General features: G+C 41.1%; 1 protein-coding gene across 1 annotated transcript in view; it reads right to left on the bottom strand.

Moving 5' to 3' along the window:
• Positions 1 to 186: 186 nt before the first annotated feature.
• DPT (dermatopontin) overlaps positions 187 to 19,564 on the bottom strand; it is a 35,172-nt gene continuing 15,794 nt past the window's right edge. Inside the window, exons 2-4 of the mRNA XM_055419698.2 lie at positions 17,825 to 17,950; positions 6,049 to 6,156; positions 187 to 1,304 (exon numbers count right to left, since the gene is read on the bottom strand). Coding sequence (XP_055275673.2) covers positions 1,238 to 1,304; positions 6,049 to 6,156; positions 17,825 to 17,950 — 301 coding nt within the window. The 3' untranslated portion in view covers positions 187 to 1,237. The remainder of the gene's footprint in view (positions 1,305 to 6,048; positions 6,157 to 17,824; positions 17,951 to 19,564) is intronic.

The raw sequence follows: 19,564 nt of genomic DNA, 5'->3' as shown, positions 1-19,564 counted from the left end.
ATCAGAATGGGGAGGAGTAGAAAGCAAAATGGAGAAGGAAATGGCAACCCACTCCAGTATTTTTGCCTGGAGAATCCCATGGACAGAGGAGCCTGGAGGGCTACAATCCATAGGACTGCAACAAGTCGGACATGATTGAAGTGGCTTAGCACAGAGAGCGAAAAATGACCCTTAACATATGCAACATAGTGAACATTAATATTTTTATTCTTTTTATGATGAAGAGAGTACAAAGGGCTGGGGAAGGGGACATCACAGGAGGAGGAAAGATAGTGCCACCTCTGCAAAAGACACCCCTAAACTACACGTAGAAGAGAAGTAGATCCACCAGGGCAGCCTTTCCCATCCAGAAAACGGAAACCAGTCAGCACGAGTTTGCCAGGAGCTCGCACAACTACAGGGCATATGCCAGTTTTTGCAGGTGCTGGCGTGTCAAACTCCTTTTCATTTTTTCTCCAGGTTCCTAACTTGAGTCCCACTCTCTGACCTCTTGCATCCTCCTTGTTTTTGTCTTACTTGAGACTGATTCTCACAGCTTTCTCTGGCTCCTGTCCTCATTTTCATTACTAGCCATGCTAACAATCTTCTTCCAGTTTAGGAAATTCTTCCAATCCTCAGTCTTTCAGGCCCAAACAATTTCACCTCCCCATTTCACCTCCCAGTCTCCTCCCTCCTGGAGCACAGAGCTTCTGTACTTGAACTTCTAGGCAAGCATGGCTTACGTGGAGCGGGAGAGTGGAAGCAGGTCTCCCTAAGGCAGAAGGTCTGTTCTCTGTGAAGATCCTAGGCTTCCTTCAAACAGACAGAGCTCCAGAGAGCATTCCTGGTTCCCTTCTTCAATTTCAGCCCCTTCATTCCACTACTGAACCTCCTCACAGGTACTGCTCAGCACCAGGCAGCTCAATGGGTAGTAAAAGCAAGGCTGAGACAGGTGCTCAAGCAACTAGGCTTGTTTTCAGGCTGTGCATGCGCACACGGCATACATGGTGTGCAACAGAGCCATTGTCACTCATACAAAAGGGTTTCTATGGAACATGTTAAAAGAAATTACGGATTTTATTATAAGCGTGATACTAGTCAGAAGGCCCAGAAAACTGGCGTTACAGCTACCAACCAGCTTGAGCAGAAGAAAAGAGAGCAACCGGGACCACTTAGGAGTCCCTGTTGATGTTAACATCTGTGGAGTCCTCAGGCCTCCCGGACCTCTTCCCTTCACCCAGATTGGTAGGTTGCAGATCTAAACATTTGCAAATTCACAGTCATAGTCAGTCATCCGGCACATTATGAATTTCCACTGGCGATCCCTGTAGGGAGAGAATCAGAGAGCTGATGTCAGTGAGAAAAGACACCTTAGGAAGAATAAAGCAATGAGCAATCTTTGGAGAATTTAGGAACTTAAGGGACACCTAATCTCACTTTCCTCTCAGGAACCATCTCTATGAAGTCTCTAGAAAAACCTATTGGTAATTGTCTATGAGGTCAGGACTCCTGGACACCTCCTCACCCAGTTCAAGGTGCATCTTGGAGGGGACTAACTAGGTTGCCAGTGCGTTTAGGTCCTGTTTATCACCAGTGATCAGCTCATCACTGCTCAGTCTCAAAAGCACCTTCTCGGACATATAGGTTAACAGCTTGGGATAAAAGCATTTATTTAACATTTTCTTCATTTCATTGTAAATAATCATCTCTTACATAGGCTATCCATCTACTCATTCTTTCTTTTTCTGAAAACATACAATGTGCTGGGCTCTGTGCTGTACCCTCTTCAGAAAACACTATTACAGGGAAATGGACAGAGAGAAAACAATTCTAAAAGCCTTAATATGAAAAGGAAAGTGCCTGTTATTTTTGCATAACAGAAATTGAATTGTTTAGATGGTCAGGCATAGGTATGAGAAAACAGAATTGTTTAGTTTTGAAAAATATAGTATGGATGCATTTCAAGGAACATTCTTTGCTAAGGACTAGCCCAAGTTCTTTGTTCACCTATTTAACAAAAATATATTGAAAGCCTACTCTGCATAGCACTCTGCTGGTCTGATATTATTTAACAATGATAGCAGCGATGGTAATGACAACTGTAACTACTATTTGCTGACTCCTCTGATATGTCCAGCATTGCACTAGATGCTTTATATATTTTCTCATTTAATCCTCACAATATGTCATTGTTTAGGTGGAGAAGTGGACTCAGAGAAACATGAACTTTATTAACATCATTAGGTGACAATTTCAAGTTCCAAGTTTGTTGAACTCAAATCTTGCTCTTTATCTGATACCACAATGACTCTGTAACTTGACACCCATAACCCCACTGAGAACACGGCTGTCACATCTTTTGCAAAGTCTTGATGAAGGGCAAAAATTCATTCCATATATAGCCACGCAAATGCTTCCCAAGCACAGTGGGGTCATTTAACCTTAGAATATTCTTCTTCTTCTTCAGTTTGAAAGGCTTCTTCCCAGACATCAACACTGATAAGATCTCTAGTTAACAGAGAACACGGCTTGTTTTAGATGGAGGTTAGGAAATCGGTGGCATGCGAGTTTATGAAATAAATTTCATTACTGTAGACAAGTCTGATTTATCTCTATGCCAACAGACATAGCTAAATAAGATCTTGAGCCAGGCATTCACACTGCTCTTTCAAAAGGCTTTAATTGATGCTAAGCAAAATTTAGACTTGGTTGTAAAAGAACCAAGTTACTCGAATCAGGTTTAGTCTCTGATTTCCCTCCTGGATGGTGGTTTTCAAGAAGGGGCAATTTTGCTCCTCAGGGTTTTTTATTGTTGTTGTCACAACTCTGGGGGAGGGGAGGTTGCTATTGTCATCTAGTGTGTAGGGGTCCGGATGCTGCTGAACATCTGGAATGCATGGGAAAGGCTCCCGCAACAAAGATCTATCTGGCCCCAGAGGTCATCTGTGAGCCAGCTGGGCAACTCCATTCCAGGAGAAAACCACTATGATCTGCCTGTGGAGGAAAATCTCCTGCCCAATGAGTCCTACACTGAAAATATTTCTTGAAGGTGATGACCTCAGCATCTTTCAGCAGAGTGGGAGAAATCCAAGTTGTGGATCTTCACATCACTGATTGTTAGTGACCATGGCAAAACTGCATGGGTATGTTAATTGTAAACAAATGCATGGTGTAATAGCCCAGTTTTCCAAAATTTTAGGTTAAACTACGTAACTGAAAATGTCCAAGTCAATAGCCACTGGACATTTTAACTATGAAAATATATTTATTTTGAGGAAATTTTGGATGGTATACTTTCTTTACTGTATTCCTTCCTGTCTCCTTAAACAGAAAATGCCGAACTAATTTTCTCATTGACTTGGAAACATTAGGAACATTGAGCACCCTTCTATACTGTTGTACAGTGTTGCCCTTCAGGGCTACACACCCCTGATAAATGTCCACAGTCTTTGAGTTCTTAGGTCTTTCCTTTTCTTTTTCTTAAATATAGTTTTGTGTGTGTCACATCATTCAGCTGTTTTATTCTAACTGATGAGAAGTAATATCTTCCCTATTCATTTAAAACAAATTTTTTTAATTGATGGATAATTGCTTTACACAATTTTGTTGTGTAAATTTTTTCTGTCAAATATCAATATGAACCAGCCATAGGTATACATATGTCCCCTCCCTCCTGAACCTCCCTCCCATCTCCCTCTCCATCCCACCCCTCTAGACTGTTACAGAGCCCCTGTTTGAGTTTCCTGAGTCATATAGCAAATTCCCATTGGCTATCTATTTTACACATGGCTTTGCCAACAAAGGTCTGTCTAGTCAAGGCTATGGTTTTTCCCGTGGTCATGTATGGATGTGAGAGTTGGACTGTGAAGAAAGCTGATTGCCGAAGAATTGATGCTTTTGAACTGTGGTGCTGGAGAAGACTCTTGAGAGTCCCTTGGACTGCAAGGAGATCCAACCAGTCCATTCTAAAGGAGATCGATCCTGGGTGTTCATTGGAAGGACTGATGCTAAAGCTGAAACTCCAGTACTTTGGCCACCTCATGCGACGAGTTGACTCACTGGAAAAGACTCTGATGCTGGGAGGGATTGGGGGTGGGAGGAGACGGGGACGACAGAGAATGAGATGGCTGGATGGCATCACTGACTCTGTGGGCATGAGTTTGTGTGAACTCTGGGAGTTGGTGATGGACAGGGAGGCCTGGCGTGCTGTGATTCATGGGGTCGCAAAGAGTCGGACATGACTGAGCAACTGGACTGAACTGAACTGAATGTTTCCATGTTACTCACTCCACACATCTCACCCTCTCCCTCCATAAGTCTATTCTCTATATCTGTTTCTCCATTCAGTTCAGTTCAGTTCAGTCCAGTTTCTCAGTTGTGTCCGACTCTTTGCGACCCCATGAATCACAGCACGCCAGGCCTCCCTGTCCATCACCAACTCCATTGCTACTCTGCAAATAAATTCATCAGTGACATTTTTCTAGATTCCATATACATGCATTCAGTTCAGTTCAGTTGCTCAATTGTATGCATTAGTATATGATATTTATCTTTCTTACTTCACTCTCTATAATAGGCTCTAGGTTCATCCAACTCATTAGAACTGACTCAGATGTGTTCCTTTGCATGGCTGAGTAATATTCCTTTGTATATATATACCACAGCTTCTTTATCCATCCACTGATGGACGTCTAGGTTGCTTCCATGTTCTAACTATTGTAAATAGTGCTTCTATGAACAGTGGAATACCTGTGTCTTTTTCAATTTTGGTTTCCTCAGGGTATATGCCTAGGAATGGGATTTCTGGGTCATATGATGATTTTATTCCTAGCTTTTTAAAGAATCTCCAGACCATCTTCCATAGTGGCTGTATCAATTTACATTCCCACCAACAGTGTAAGAAGGTTCCCTTTTCTCCACACCCTCCCCAGAATTTATTGCTTGTAGACTTTTTGATGATGGCCATTCTGACTGGTACGAGGTTATAGCTCACTGTAGTTTATTTTTTAATTTGCCCCTTCTAGAAAATAATAACTAAGCTAGATAAAAAGGTATGTAAAATGCAAACAATTAATGTGTGAGAATTTAGGGGGTTTTCTTTGAATAAATGTAAGGGTTTTTGTTCATGGAGCCTGAAACCTGTATTGCATCTTTTCAGATTTCCTTCATGTTTGTTTTCTTGTTTAATTTTTGTTTTTTAAAAAATTAAAGGTCATATTAAATAAGTTAACTCCAATTAGGTATGATATCATTGCATTTTAAAACATAAATATACACAAAAATGTCACACCCAAATTTGTCATTCTATTATTTAATGAATTAATGAGTTAGGTTTTGTTCTATTTGCTAATCAGTTATTGGTAACTTCTCAGGAATTCATTTGCTATATAAAGAGATGATCACCTAACTATAAGTAGGTCAAATCAACCTTTTAATACCTGAAATTATTCATATCTCTTTCTTTATTAGCAGGGGGAAGGATTTTTATTTTCCTCTTATTGTTTTGCTTTGATGTATTTGTGATAAAATTGGGAACTGATTGTGAGAGAAAGGGGATTAAAAAAATTAGTACTGTTTTTCTCTTAAGTTCTCCTTTTTTTTTCTAAATATAGTTGGTGAGGTTTGGGTGTTTCTCCTCTCCAGCCCCCTCTCCTTCTCTTCTCTCTCCCTTCTCACAGCCCAAAGTGAGGGCCATATAGAGAAGTGGTATTGGAGAGGGTTCATTTCAACAGTGGGCACTCTTTTAATCATTTTTGTCCACTCTAACATGTTTGGTAGGAAAAAAATGCTCTTTGAGACTGAGTAAAGGGAAGAGCATAAATCATCATGGAATACCAACTAGAGCATCTCCTGCTCTGAGCAATGGAATCCATCCTCATCTCCAAGGGTAAGCTGCTCCATGAAGTAGGTAGTTCCCATTGTTTTCCATTGTCCTGTCAATCTTTTTGTTAACCTAGACCAAGTAAGAAACTAAAAGAGGGAAAACCCCAGATCAAAAATCCTGCAGATATGACCGTTACAGGGAGCTGGTCCCTGACCACTCTAACCTTGCCCATGGGGAAGGCTCACCTTTCCACTGCAGAGAAAGTGGTTGTTGCCCCTCGCATATAATAATCATAATTGTAGGAAATCATGTCCATCTCCTCACCATAGTGACCTGGATATTCTGTTGTCAGCCTATGTAGGAAGAACAAAAGGTTAAAGGGAAAAGATAAAATTATTACTGCTGGGGGCAAACAGGAGACAAGCTATTAAGGAGAGATACAGTTTCAACATTATGGGAGACCCAAATCAGAGTTGGATGACCTCTGCTAAACCATTCCAGGCTGCAAAAAGATGGACAGTGTTCTCTCATGTTCCTTCTTGCCACTAAACTAGACGCTAAAAAAAATAGAGAGAGCTCCTCAGGCCTTGAGGAAACATGGACTAATATCAGTATTAGTTCATTCCAATCAAGTCAACCAGAACCATGCTTTCAAAATGTGGGTTGTGACTTACTAATAGATCATGAAATCAATTTCATTGGTTAGGACCAGCTGAGCTTTAAAAAAGAAGAGATTGAATAGAAAATATCAGAGACTGTATTGTACATACTAAAGATAAGTTCTTGTGTACATACTAAAGATAAGTTATTGTGCATGTAGATAAAAGCTTTGTTTCAAATATATATGTGTGCATGTATTTATGATATTTGTATGGTCTGATAATTTAATATGCATTTTTTTACTGTATTTGAAAAATAGTAAAATAAAATATAAGCTGTATAAAAGTAGTTTTACCTAGTCTGCCATTGTTTCTTTGGCACCTAAAACGGTTTCTGGTACATAGTAAGTATTTGTTGAATAAATAAATAGCCTTGAGAGAGTCACTTAATCTCAGTTTCCTGGTCTATAGAAGAATGAAAGTTACCTTATAGGTTTGTCATTTGGGCTAACACAAATAAGTATGACACGTGGTAGGAGTTCAATTTTTAGGAGAAATTTTGTCTTCTTCCTCCTTCACATTTCCTTCTTTCTCCTCCAAGATTAAGTCAAGCCCTGGCCTCTCTCTGGGTAGGCTCCTTGTGGTCCACTCTGGAATAAATCTAGAATTTCCTGGCTCTTATAATGCATCACCATTGGGGATCTTCAGGATTGAAATAGTCCTTTTGGTATGATATGTGTTCCCCAAAGTCTTTATCTGCACCCCCAAACTTCTTGGGAAACAAATAGTATCAGTAATTTAATCTGATTTGGGGTCACAGGTCATTGTATGTTGATGATAAGATCTCCCTCTATGTAGTCTTAATTCTGCAAGGATTGTCATGAAATCTTAAAAAACCTGATTCATAAACTGGAAGGTCTCTTAGAAGATTCTCAAGCTTTGATGCAACAAGTTAGCACAAGATAACCTGAATTATTGAAGTTGAAGTTGCTCAGTCGTGTCCGACTCTTTGAGACCCCATGGACTATAGCCTACCAGGCTTCTCTTTCCATGGGATTTTCCAGGCAAGAATACTGGAGTGGGTTGCCATTTCCTACTCCAGGGGATCTTCCCAACCCAGGGATCGAACCCAGGTCTCCCACATTACAGGTAGACGCTTTACCCTCTGAGCCACCAGGGAAGTCCAAACCAGAAACTAAAACTTCACTCTCTTTGTTCATAACCATTTGTTTTCCCACATTTTGCACTTGTTCTTATTCTCCGATTCTTCTCTTCTCAAGACATTATTATGCTCTATCAGAATGCCAAGCCCTATCTAGAGTGGGTTCCATGTGTTTCTGCTTAATATTTATGGAAGGAAACAGGCTAAGGCAGAACTCTATTTTGTGCTTCCAAGGAGACTCAGAACAAGGACTTTCTCTTCCTAATGAAAAGATTAAATGACTCATGCTGCTGCTGCTGCTGCTGCTAAGTCACTTCAGTCGTGTCTGACTCTGTGTGACCCCATAGATGGAAGCCCACCAGACTCCCCTGTCCCTGGGATTCTCCAGGCAAGAACACTGGAGTGGGTTGCCATTTCCTTCTCCAAAATGACTCATAAACGGCCCTAATAGGTTCTCATTTGGATTCCGTTGGTTTGTGATTCCTGAGGATTCTAACAAGTGGTAGATTCAAGTTTACCCAAAGAAGGAGGGATTTGTTGATAATGAAAATTAGGATTAAAAGAGATGGAGTAGAAGGCATTTTTTTTTACATCAGGGAGCACAAAATATTTTCCAGAATTTTTAATGCAGTCTTTAGATACAATATATAAAAGTTAATTGCCAAACTTTTTAAGATGTGCTGAGGCAGAAATCTACCTAAGGCAATAGTGTATGGTAGCCACTCAGTCGTGTCTGACTCTTTGTGACCCCATGGACTATAGCCCACCAGGCTCCTCTGTCCATGTAATTCTCCAGGCAAGGATACTGGAATGGATTGCCTTTCCCATCTCCAGGGGATCTTTCTGATCCAGGGATTGAAACTGGGTCTCCTGCTTTATAGGCAGATTCTTTAACATCTGAGCCACCAGGAAAGCCCCAAGGCAACACTGCTGCTGCTGCTGCTGCTAAGTCTCTTCAGTCGTGTCTGACTCTGTGCGACCCCATAGACAGCAGCCTACCAGGCTTCCCGTCCCTGGGATTCTCCAGGCAAGAACACTGGAGTGGGTTGCCATTTCCTTCTCCAATGCATGAAAGTGAAAAGTAAAAGTGAAGTCGCTCAGTCGTCTCTGACTCTTAGTGACTCCATGGACTGCAGCCCACCAGGCTCCTCCATCCATGGGATTTTCCAGGCAAGAGTACTGGGGTGGGGAAGGCAATACTGCAGTAAGCTAAATCCAGTTCCCAAAAACTATTGGAAATCATCATGCTAGACTGTTACTTTTTTAAGTTTTTACTGATCTACTTTCAGATTATTTGGATAGTTAAATACATTTGGAATGAAATGGGAAAGAGAGGCTTGCATTTTTTTAAAAAAATGACATTTTAAGCTTCAAAGGGGGACAAAAGTTATCCATTGCTTTTTTCAACTAGCAGTTCCTATGGCTTCATTTTTGGTAGTGACCAGACCAAAAGTCTCATGTTCAACTGACAGTTTGTCTGTGAGGTTTCTCTGTGGGGGACTGCTGTTCAGTAAATTTCTAGAATACCCTCAGGAAGGTGTCATACCTGCTTATTTGTGTATTTCCATCTTGGTCCCAGCCAGTTTTTTGTTTTTACTTGATATTGGGGATTTTCTTGTTGTTTTGTTTTTATTATAAAATCATGAGGTCAAGTGTAGATTATTTTATAGAATCTTTGATTAAGAGGGTAAGGCAAGAGTTTGGGTATTGGTAAAAATTACTTCTACTTTATGAAAGTGAAAATACAGAGGAAGAAAGAACCCCAATCAATAAACCTCCCAAACACCATTCAAAGAGGGAACTGCTGTTTCAATACAGTCCAGGATTCTGAATTTTAGAACAAGATAAATGTGCCTCCATTTAGTTTCTGAGGATGTCATGCACACACAAAATATTCCAATAAGTGAAAGCCCTAGTAATAACTCCTCAGAAGGAAAAAATAGAATTTAAATGTTAAGAAAAAGACACTGGGACAAGGGCATAGGGACTTGTCAGGAAATTAAAAGAGACTACAAGGAAGCACAAGATCAGGGTTTCATAAACTATGGTGAAGGGCTTCCTGAGGGCAGAAGGGGAGGAGTTCAGTGTGGTTCCAGATTTCTTGTGAATTACCAGGTCACTGCAGGCAGTTTTATGGCAAAGTACACTTCATGCTGAGAACTGCCATACGTTTCCAGACCAATTAAAACAATCAACAGGCCTTCCCTGGCAAGAAGAAGAGAAAGTTCTGCCAGTGACATTGCTGTTGTTCCATCGCTAAGTTGTGTCTGACTCTTTGTGACTGCATGGACTCCAGCATGCCCAGCTTCCCTGTCCTCTACTCTCTCCCCGAGTTTGCTCAAACTCATGTCCATTGAGTCGGTGATGCTATCTAACTATCTCATCCTCTGCTGCCTCCTCTTCCTTTTGCTTTCAATCTTTCCCAGCATCAGGGTCTTTTCCAACGACTTAGCTCCTCATATTAGGTGGCCAAAGTATTGGGGCTTCATCTTCAGCATCAGTCCTTCCAATGAATATTCAGGGTTGATTTCCTTTCAGATTGATTGGTTGATCTCCTTGCAGTCCAAGGGACTCTCAAGAGTCTTATCCATGACCACAATTCAAAAGTATCAATTGTTTGGTGCTCAGTTTTCTTTATGGACCAACTCTGACAATCCATACATGACTACTGGAAAAACCATAGCTTTGATTACATGAATGTTTTTACCCAATTTACTGGAATGAGTCTACACTGAAGCTCTTCTATCAGGATCCTTATATATCCCTTTACAAAGAGTTAATTGTCCCTCTGTGTGTGTTTCCCCTATCACTTTTGGATGAGTGGCTACTGGAGCATAATTTCTCACTTTACTTTTAATGCCATCTGTAGGCAAGAGTATGGCATCACCGACTCAATGGACATGAATTTGAGCAAGTTCTGGGAGTTGGTGACTGACAAGGAAGCCTGGCTTGCTGCAGTCCACTGGGTCACCAAGAGTTGGACACGACTGAGTGACTAAACTGAACTGTAGGCAAGGGGACAGGACCAGAAGGTTGTTTCAAAACTAAGTGAGAACTTGATAACATAGAACCACTTGTACAATTTCTTGTATTAGATAAGTTTGAAGAAGATGGAAAGAAATTAAATAACATCTTGGTTTATGAATTGAAGAAGGCCCACGCAAATGGAGGGGATTTTTAAAACAGATATAGGATTTTCTCATCTAAGATTATTAAAGCTCTGAAATTATCAATGGATTCAGCTAGAATCAATAAATGATTGCTGTCCAGTGCTTTACCACAAACTGAGCCACAGTTGACAGATGGCATTCCCCTTTTCTGTGAGAATAGGACATTTCACAGAGCTTACTCAGATATATGTCATCACATTCATTTTTAAAAGGAGAGTAGAGATAGAATTTAAAGTGGACAATTTACTTATTGTTGGAGGTTTGCTTGAGAATTTATGCAATTTTTAATAGTTAAAGGAAAGTGTTTTGACTCTTTCTCAATAGAAAGTGACTCAATATAGATTTTATCAAGCTTCACCTTTATTATTGATTTATTTTGTTTAGTTGCTAAGTCATGTCTGACTCTTTTGCAACCCCATAGACTGTAGCCCATCAGGTTCTGTCGATGGGATTTCCCAGACAAGAATACTGGAATGAGTTGCCATTTCCTTCTCCAGAGTATATTCCCAACCCAGGGATTGCACCCTCATGTCCTGCATTGCAGGCAGATTTTTTACCACTGAGCCATTCAGGAAGCCATTTATTATTGATTACTGAGACTTGAACACAAGGTCAGACCTTGTAGCACCAGCATCTGTTACATGTCTGACTTGTCAGCAAGTAGGACAACTGGATTCTTTGGGGATCATCCTAGACGCTCCACTTTTAGGCTGTGTACCTCACTGGTGTGCATAAGAACAAATGGGGCCATGCCCTATGGCCCAGCATAAGTTAGTATCACATCCTCAACCTTATCCCGCATTGTGGGATACCAGAGAAGCTCACAACACAGATGTCCTACCCTAAAAACTGGAAGAAAACTCAGCATCTACAGGTTAACAAACCAGAAGGGGGTACCTAAGGAAGCCATACATCAGCTTTCTTCAAAACAAGAGTAAACAGTATTCCCCATCCCATTCTTTAGTGCTCAGTCCTTCCTCAAACAACATTTTACAGAAGCTTCTTCTGGTCAATCCAACCTCTAATTCTGTCTTACTTCTATTTTCTATGCTTCCTAGAATTCCCTGGTGCTCAGATGGTAAACAGTCTGGCTGCAATGCAGAAGACCCAGGTTCGATCCCAGGGTCAAGAAGATCCCCTGGAGAAGGAAATGGAAACCCACTCCAATATTCTTGCCTGGAGAATCCCATGGACAGAGGAGCTTGGTGGGCTACAGTCCATGGGGTCGCAAAGAGTCGGACACAACCGAGCAACTAACATGTCACTTTTCTGCTTCTCAATTAACACCTTGTTTAAAATACCCTATTCTAATGTTCTGGGCCTTGCAGGTGTCTCAGTGGTAAAAAAATCTGCCTGCAATGCAGGAGACATGGGTTTTACCCCTTGATCAGGAAGATCCCCTGGAGAAGAAACGGCAACCCATTCCAGTATTCTTACCTGGGAAATCCCATGGGCAGAGAAGCCTCCCAGACTATAGTTCATGGGTTCACAAAAAAGTCAAACACAACTTATCGACTAAACAACAACATTCTAAAGTCCTGTTATTTGTCAATGCCACATATTTAGCTTTTGATTAAAAATCAGAATACTGTATAGCATCTTGTTTCACCATGGTGATCAGTACAGTGAGCTCCTTGAGGGGTCATTAGTATATGACAAGCATATACACTTTTATAATCTAGTTCAGCTGTGGACGTGGAGAAATTCAACATTTATAGATGGGATATGTTGAGACTGGCCTACATTCTACATCCAGTCAAGAAGAGGACACCCCTTTCTGACAGGCAAATCACTGGAAAGTGTCTTAAATAAACAGAATCTGCTTGTGATCAATCCTCTTGCTTAATAAATGCTTTCCCAGGTAAGCTACAAAGAATGAGAAAATTTTAGGTGAGACTAATTTGCCAATGGCCTGGCATCCCCAATAGGTGCTATATCAGAACCTATTTGAATTATTTTTGCAAAAATGAGAAAAGTAAAACCCAATTGCATTTATGCATAAAGGAAAGCAACCTCAGAGTCAACTGGCTTCTTCAAAGAGCTGGGGGAAGAGTTCAAGTGGGACTAAATGACTCTGGAGTCACCAAAGTGCAGAGAGGCCCTGAGCTCTGGGGATAGGAGAAAGAATTCAATATGGTCATGTCTGTCTTCTTGTGGCATTTTGGAGCACTATATATCAAAGTGTTCAAATGTGTATCACAACAGAGGGAACACAGTTCTAGAGATATCTGTGGTTTTAAATTGGAATAGGAAAGGCCCTGTGTAGTTTCCAAATTGCTCTCTTGGAAATAAATTTCCAGCTCACCATTCCAAGCCCAGGGCTGGTCAGTAAGCACATTTGTTTTGACCCATGTTAGTTTTCACTGGCCACCCTGAGTCATGGTTGCCCTGATCCTGAAGTTAGTGGGGACAACTCCACCTGCAGTATCTCCCCTCCAGCTAAAATAACCACTTTCTTCTCTGTTTTCACTATGAGATGCCCACTGTATTGTTACCTAATACTCCATCTGTCCAGGTCTTATTTTCTCATCGAGATTCAGAGGACTCAGTACTGTGCAAAGCATGTGGGATCTGGAGGCAGATAGACCTGTTGGAATTGAGTTCAGAACTTTAAACAAGTCACAACTTCTGCACCCTGGTTCTCTCATCTGGGTCAAAGATCATGATTTCTGTGCATCAGAAGTAAATGAGATAACAGGGGAGATTAATAAATAAAATAAATAAAGATTATCATCATCATTAGGAACTGAATCAAAGTCTATCAACTGTACTTATATCCATTTATATTCAGTCTGATTAAGTGAATTAATGAATAGAGGAATGAATGATTATTTCTAGAATACAATAAAAGAGAGTGGACAAGAAAGTATAGAGCCACAAATTTGGGATTGCAAGGTTTACTTTGTTCTAAGCAGCAAGTAGGACCTGGTCTTATATTACCCAATACTTACTAGACAACCAGCCACATCTCTGAAATTCCTACTCTTGAAGGTTGAACATAGGAAGGGAGGAAGCACTGACATGCAGGTAGCAAATACATTTCTGAATTAGAAATATGTCACAATGATTACGACAGCCATGCCACCCCAACTGATGACAGATATGATTGATTTTGCTGAAGCTCAACGGGCCCATCGATCCCTAATATGAGTGCTTTGCGCTTCATGCAGTGCCAGGCGATGGTTGATCTAAGGCCCAGAAGCATCTAAACTCATTGTAAGCTGCTTAAAAAAAACATCCAGTCTTACTCTCTCAAAATGTGGATGTCTCCATCTCTATAATAACAGCTTCGAACCTGCTCAGAAGCATCATAGAAGCTTCCCTTCCCACCAGGCTTCTGGGAGTCGTGCTGTAGCAGGAATCTGAGCAGGGGTGGGGGAGGGGGGCAGAACCACATGGAGATGCCTATGAGGTCATCCTTGTCCCTGTCATGGTTTCACGGGAAACGTGAATGCAAACATTATCCATCTTGTATTAAAAGCTGGACAATGAAAGTAGTAGTTAAAGATAAGCTTTGATGGAGTGCTTTGGGGAAGAAAGAGGAGAATATTCAGATGAGCTGGTTTTGTTGTAGTTGTTAGCCAGAACTATCTAAATTAATTAATTAAAAAATTAATTTAAAAAATGAATTAATAAAAAAAAATCTCTGGTTTATGACTTCAGCATAATGGAGGGCGAGACCAGATAGTGGAGAATAGAATGCAGTATCTGAGATTCACACAGAAACTCATAGTAGAAATTCATTATAGAAACTCAAGGCTGAAGGAAAACTAATGGGTCATCTATGCTGATTCTGAGGAAGGGCTTTTTCTTTTTTTGGTCAAAACTTATTGAACCTGAAGAAAGGCCATGAATCTGGAAAAGAAACATTTAGGAAAGGAAACACATGCTCAATTCAAAACTGTTGGTTCCTGGGACACGGTCTACGCCTGGACAGCCTCAGCGTGCTGATGGGGGACAGCCTGGTGCATGACAAGCAGCCGCTGGAGCTGCGTGGAGACTGGGGAATTATTCAGACAGTCTCTGAAAGGTTGTGGCTTCCTCAGTGACATGTATTTGTGGTTTGCAGATGAATGGACTAAGAATGCATATTCTCACACATAAATAAATATGTGTAACAACATTTACATCTGTATCCAGTCCCAGTGGGGACTCGTGAGTGATGCCATGTCTGCTTCTATCAGGAATTTGCTTTCTTACCAGACTTCAGTGATGCTATAATATCTCATGAGAAACTGCAGAGACTGAAATGGGAGCAGCGCCTTGGTCCCCACCAAACAAATAAATCCCGTACTTACGTGGGAGTTGCTTGGATGATTTACTTTTATTCCTGTGCACAGGGTGCTATTCCTGAATCCCTAAAAGCTTGCAAGCTCGGAGAGGATAGATGCTCACTTCTCAGTGTCAGGCTCAGTACTACAGAACAGCCTTCCAAGTGGGAAGAGAAAAATGTTTCCACCCACATATGCCCAGTTCCCTGGGAGGTGATTCAAGTTAGTTAAAGTGATGTGAGGGAAGGTTTCGAGGAAGAGGGTTATCAGGAGCTTTCACTGTGGGAAGGTGTGGGAAAACAGTTCTCACTCCGAAGGGCTGTTAAAAGGATTGGATAAAATAATGCACTTGAAGGAAGACTTTTTTCCACTATAAAACCTCCTCATATCAATGTCAGGTTTCCCCACTCTTAACTGTTCCAAGGGGCCTGTGATGCTCAACTATTCATTGGAAAAATTTATTGCCTACTTTGTGCCAAGCAATATGCTGAGATGCCAGAGAAATAAGACCTAATTCATGCCCTAGAGCTTTCATGCAATTTAGAAAAACATAGAATGTCATGACTCAGGAAACTTAAAGATGCCGCTAAAATGTCTAGACGTGCTGGCAGGACAGTGAGTCATGCCCTGCATACCACAGTGCCTCCTGCAATCTCATTGTGCTGTTCCAAGTGTCCCTTTGGAAAAGCACTATTTCCTTGACAACTGTAGTAGTTCTCAGCTCTAACACCACACAACCAGTAAAGTGAAGCCTTTCTTAGAAGGACCACTTCAAAGTGGACTTTCTGTGTCTTTCTGAGGAATTCTCTCCTTTCTCCATTCTTCTCCTCTCTCTCTCCACAGTTTGATTCTACCAACTATCAGTGTCATGTCTGGGTGACGGAGTGGGATGAGGAATGGGGAGAGCGGGGTGGTGGGACAGGATGGACAGACCATTGCAGACCACGGCCAAGGATAAATTTTGTTACCAGAGATTTTAATGTCTTGGGTAACTTAAGAAAAGTTGCTCATCTCTGTCAGCCTTTGGTCTCAAGACTTTGTTCCCACATACACGGCTCCATGCTCATTAAATTCTTAGCCTCTTAGAAACTGGTGGGCTCCTGCTACTCTACCCGAATATAAGACCCTTTAGGTCTTGGATTCAGGAACTTTCACAGTTATAACCTACACCCTAGCCGTGCCTGTTCACCAACCATGGTGGAGTAAGACCAGATTTATGGAGGCATCTGGTCCCATCACTTCATGGCAAATAGATCGGGAAAAAGTGGAAGCAATGATAGATTTTACTTTCTTGGGCTCCAAAATCAGTGGCTGGTGGGCTGTAGCCACAAAATTAAAAACAAAAACAAAAAACGCTTGTTCCTTGGAAGGAAAGTTATGACAAATCTGGACAGCATATTAAAAAGCAGAGACATCAGTTTGCTGACAAAGTTCTGTAAAGTCAAAGCTAAGGATTTCCCAGCAGTCATGCATGGATGTGAATGTTGGACCGTAAAGAAGGCTGAGTGCTGAAGAATTGATGCTTCCAAACTGAGGTGCTGGAGAAGACTCTTGAGAGTTCCTTGGACTGCAAGGAGATCAAATAAATCAGTCCTGAAGGAAATCAACACTGAATATTAATTGGAAGGACTGATGCTGAAGCTGAAGCTCCAAAACTTTCACTGCCTGATGCAAAGAGCCAACTCATTGGAAAAGACCCTGATGATTGAAGGCAAGAGGAGAAGGGGACGACAGAAAATAAGATGGTTAGATAACATCACTGACTCAATGCACATGAATTTGAGCGAACTCTGGGAGACAGTGGAGGACAGAAGAGCCTGGCATGTTGCAGTTCATGGGGTCGTAAAGAGTCAGACACGACTGAGCAACTGAGCAATAACAGCAACAACATGGAGGCATTTTGGTCAGCTGGGTGAAGTCCCTGCCCCATCAGATAGCTACTGATATCAGATGACTTTGAGCTCTGAATTTACCATTTATCACTGCTTCAAACAGAAAAATGCTAAGGTTTTGGAGCTACCAGTCCCTGGAGACACTGTGCCCTACTTGAGCATCTGTGGAATTGTTTAGTTACAGAGAATAAGCGTGACCCACAAGGCTGTTTTTCCAAGCATCACATCACACTGTGGAGAGATATGTCACTTGAGTGAGTCAACCTTCAAATGTTGACACTTATTCTTTTGTTCTAAGTAGAAATGTCTGACTTGTTTCCAGACTGAAGAACTTGGGACAAGTTGCGCTGTCAACATCCGGGGCAAGTTATCAGAATTTATATATATATATATTCTCCTAGTCAACTCAAAGGCTAGGTCCTTTCTAAGTCTATGATTATATACTATGTTTGGCACTCTGACTTGGAAAAAGGCTGGATCTTCAAAAGAAGTCCTGCAAGAAAACATAGGTTCCCTGATATGTCCAGTGTCCTTGGATGTGATGAGAAGTCATTATGATAGAGACAGAAAAGAGCACTGAAACAGGAGTCTGTAAACTTCAGCTTAGAGGTGAACCACAATGAAATAAGCTGGCTGGTCTGGGGCAAGTCACATTTTTGCTATATTGCTCTGTTTGTTTGCTTTTCCACCAAAAGAGGGATGTAGGAGCACTGTGTTGATGACTTGCAAGGTCCCTCCCAGTGTGAATACTATTCTGGCCTTTTCTTTCATCTATCCATCCCCTTCTATAGACTAGCTGCTCTATTTAAAACTTGTTTGTGGTGGCTGATGCTTATCTGAAACTAGAAACGTGGACCAAAGCACAACCCTCAAGCTCCCCTCCAGTCCCAGTAGCCGTGAGGGATTGCATTTGGCTGCCAGGCTCACCAGCAGGAATATGGGCATCTCTTGCTGTAGCGACAGCAGTAAAATTGCCACTCCCGATCCAGCACTGACTCGAAGTAGCGGCTCTGGAACCCTGCCACCAGTCCATTGTTGGAGCATGTCTGGTACCTGAAGAGAAGAGAAAACTCCAAATAATCTAACACAATGGTGCACAAATTCACCCCCTCCCCAAAATCTAAGCACCCAGTTACTAAGTCAAGCCACTCTTTCAATGACCTAGATTCTTTACAATTTATTCTATTTTATGCAAATAATAAGGACTTTGTTTTATTGGTAGGAATGACATATACTCACCGTTAAAATTCAAATGATTTGAAATCTTTCAACTGGAGGAAAATTGGGAAACTCTGCTCTTGTTAGACCTCTGAGAATATGTTGTTAGATGGAAGAATGCATAAATGGATGGATACAGAGGCATCTAGAATTTTTACAAATGCAAGATTGTATTATTCATGCCATTTTAAATAAAAGATAATATAATTCACTTTGTCTGCATTGAAATAAAATGAAGATAAGGAAAAACACAACGGATTGATGAACTTCAAATAAACATTTCTTCTGCTTAAGAGCAGGCGGATTCTCTACCCCTGAGCCACCAGGGAAGCCCTGAAGGCTTTCAAAAGCTCTTCCAAAGTGTATCTTAGCTAACTCTGTTTTTCTGCATTTTTACCCACCTGGACATTGATCCTGTTCCCTCTTGTGAGGAAGCAGAGCAGGAATTTGTCTCTGTGTCACTACCTGGCAGTTGTTGTAATACATCCCTGTTTTCCAAGTAAAGACAAGTTTCCAGAAAATATAATAGATAAAGTAAGAATAATTACCCAGTGCTGATAGGTGAGAGAGACCTTGTTGACACACAAACTATAAAACCATCAGTGACTGAACTTCATTTTGTTCTTTTTAATTATTGGAAATGATCTTCTGGATCATATATAGATATATATTTGAATATATATTTATATATAAAAGCATGAATTAATAAATGAATAACAAATGAATGGGGAAAAAAAGATCCTTTCTGACCAGACATGAAATATATTTAGTATCTAGTTTGATCAGATTAAAATAGGGACTTCCCAGGTGGCTCGGAAAGTAAAGAATCCACTTACAATGCAGGAGACCTGGGTTCCATCCCTGGTTCAGGAAGATCCCCTGGAGAAGGAAATGGCAACCCACTCTAGTATTCTTGCCTGGAGAATCCCAAGGATAGAGGAGCTTGTGGGCTATACTCCATAGGGTCTCAAAAGAGTTGGATGCGACTAAACAACTGAGCACATATTCAAACATGTTTATTTATCTGTTCATCCAACAAACTTGTACCTCCTCACTATTCTGTATCAACCTCTGTGCTCCTGTGTTGAAACAAAAATCAAGAAACGGGCTTGGTACTCAGTCAACAGGCAAACTGGCTCGAGCTCCCTGTTTCCAGGACTTGCAAGAAGTTCTGACAAACCTTAGAAAGCTCAGCTATAAGATATAAATAATGAAAGTTAAGATGTACATTGAGACCTATGCCCGTTGATGACCTAGCCTTCTTTGCTCTATCATTGCTCACATCTCAGCTTTGGAAAGCACCTGGTACATTTCAGGAAGCTGTACAGTTGGAATGGATGGCTAAGGTCTGAAGGGTAGCCTTGGGGGCTGATTTTCCACAATGGTTTATCCTATCCTAATTCTAGCCATGCTAGTGAGATGCAACTTCAATAGAAAGCTTTAAGAGTT

The sequence above is a fragment of the Moschus berezovskii genome, chromosome 17 (assembly GCF_049115385.1).
Source record: "Moschus berezovskii isolate FMDL1 chromosome 17, NW_MosBer_1.0, whole genome shotgun sequence".
NCBI lineage: Eukaryota > Metazoa > Chordata > Mammalia > Artiodactyla > Moschidae > Moschus > Moschus berezovskii.
This window is presented reverse-complemented; position numbering and strand designations above follow the sequence as displayed.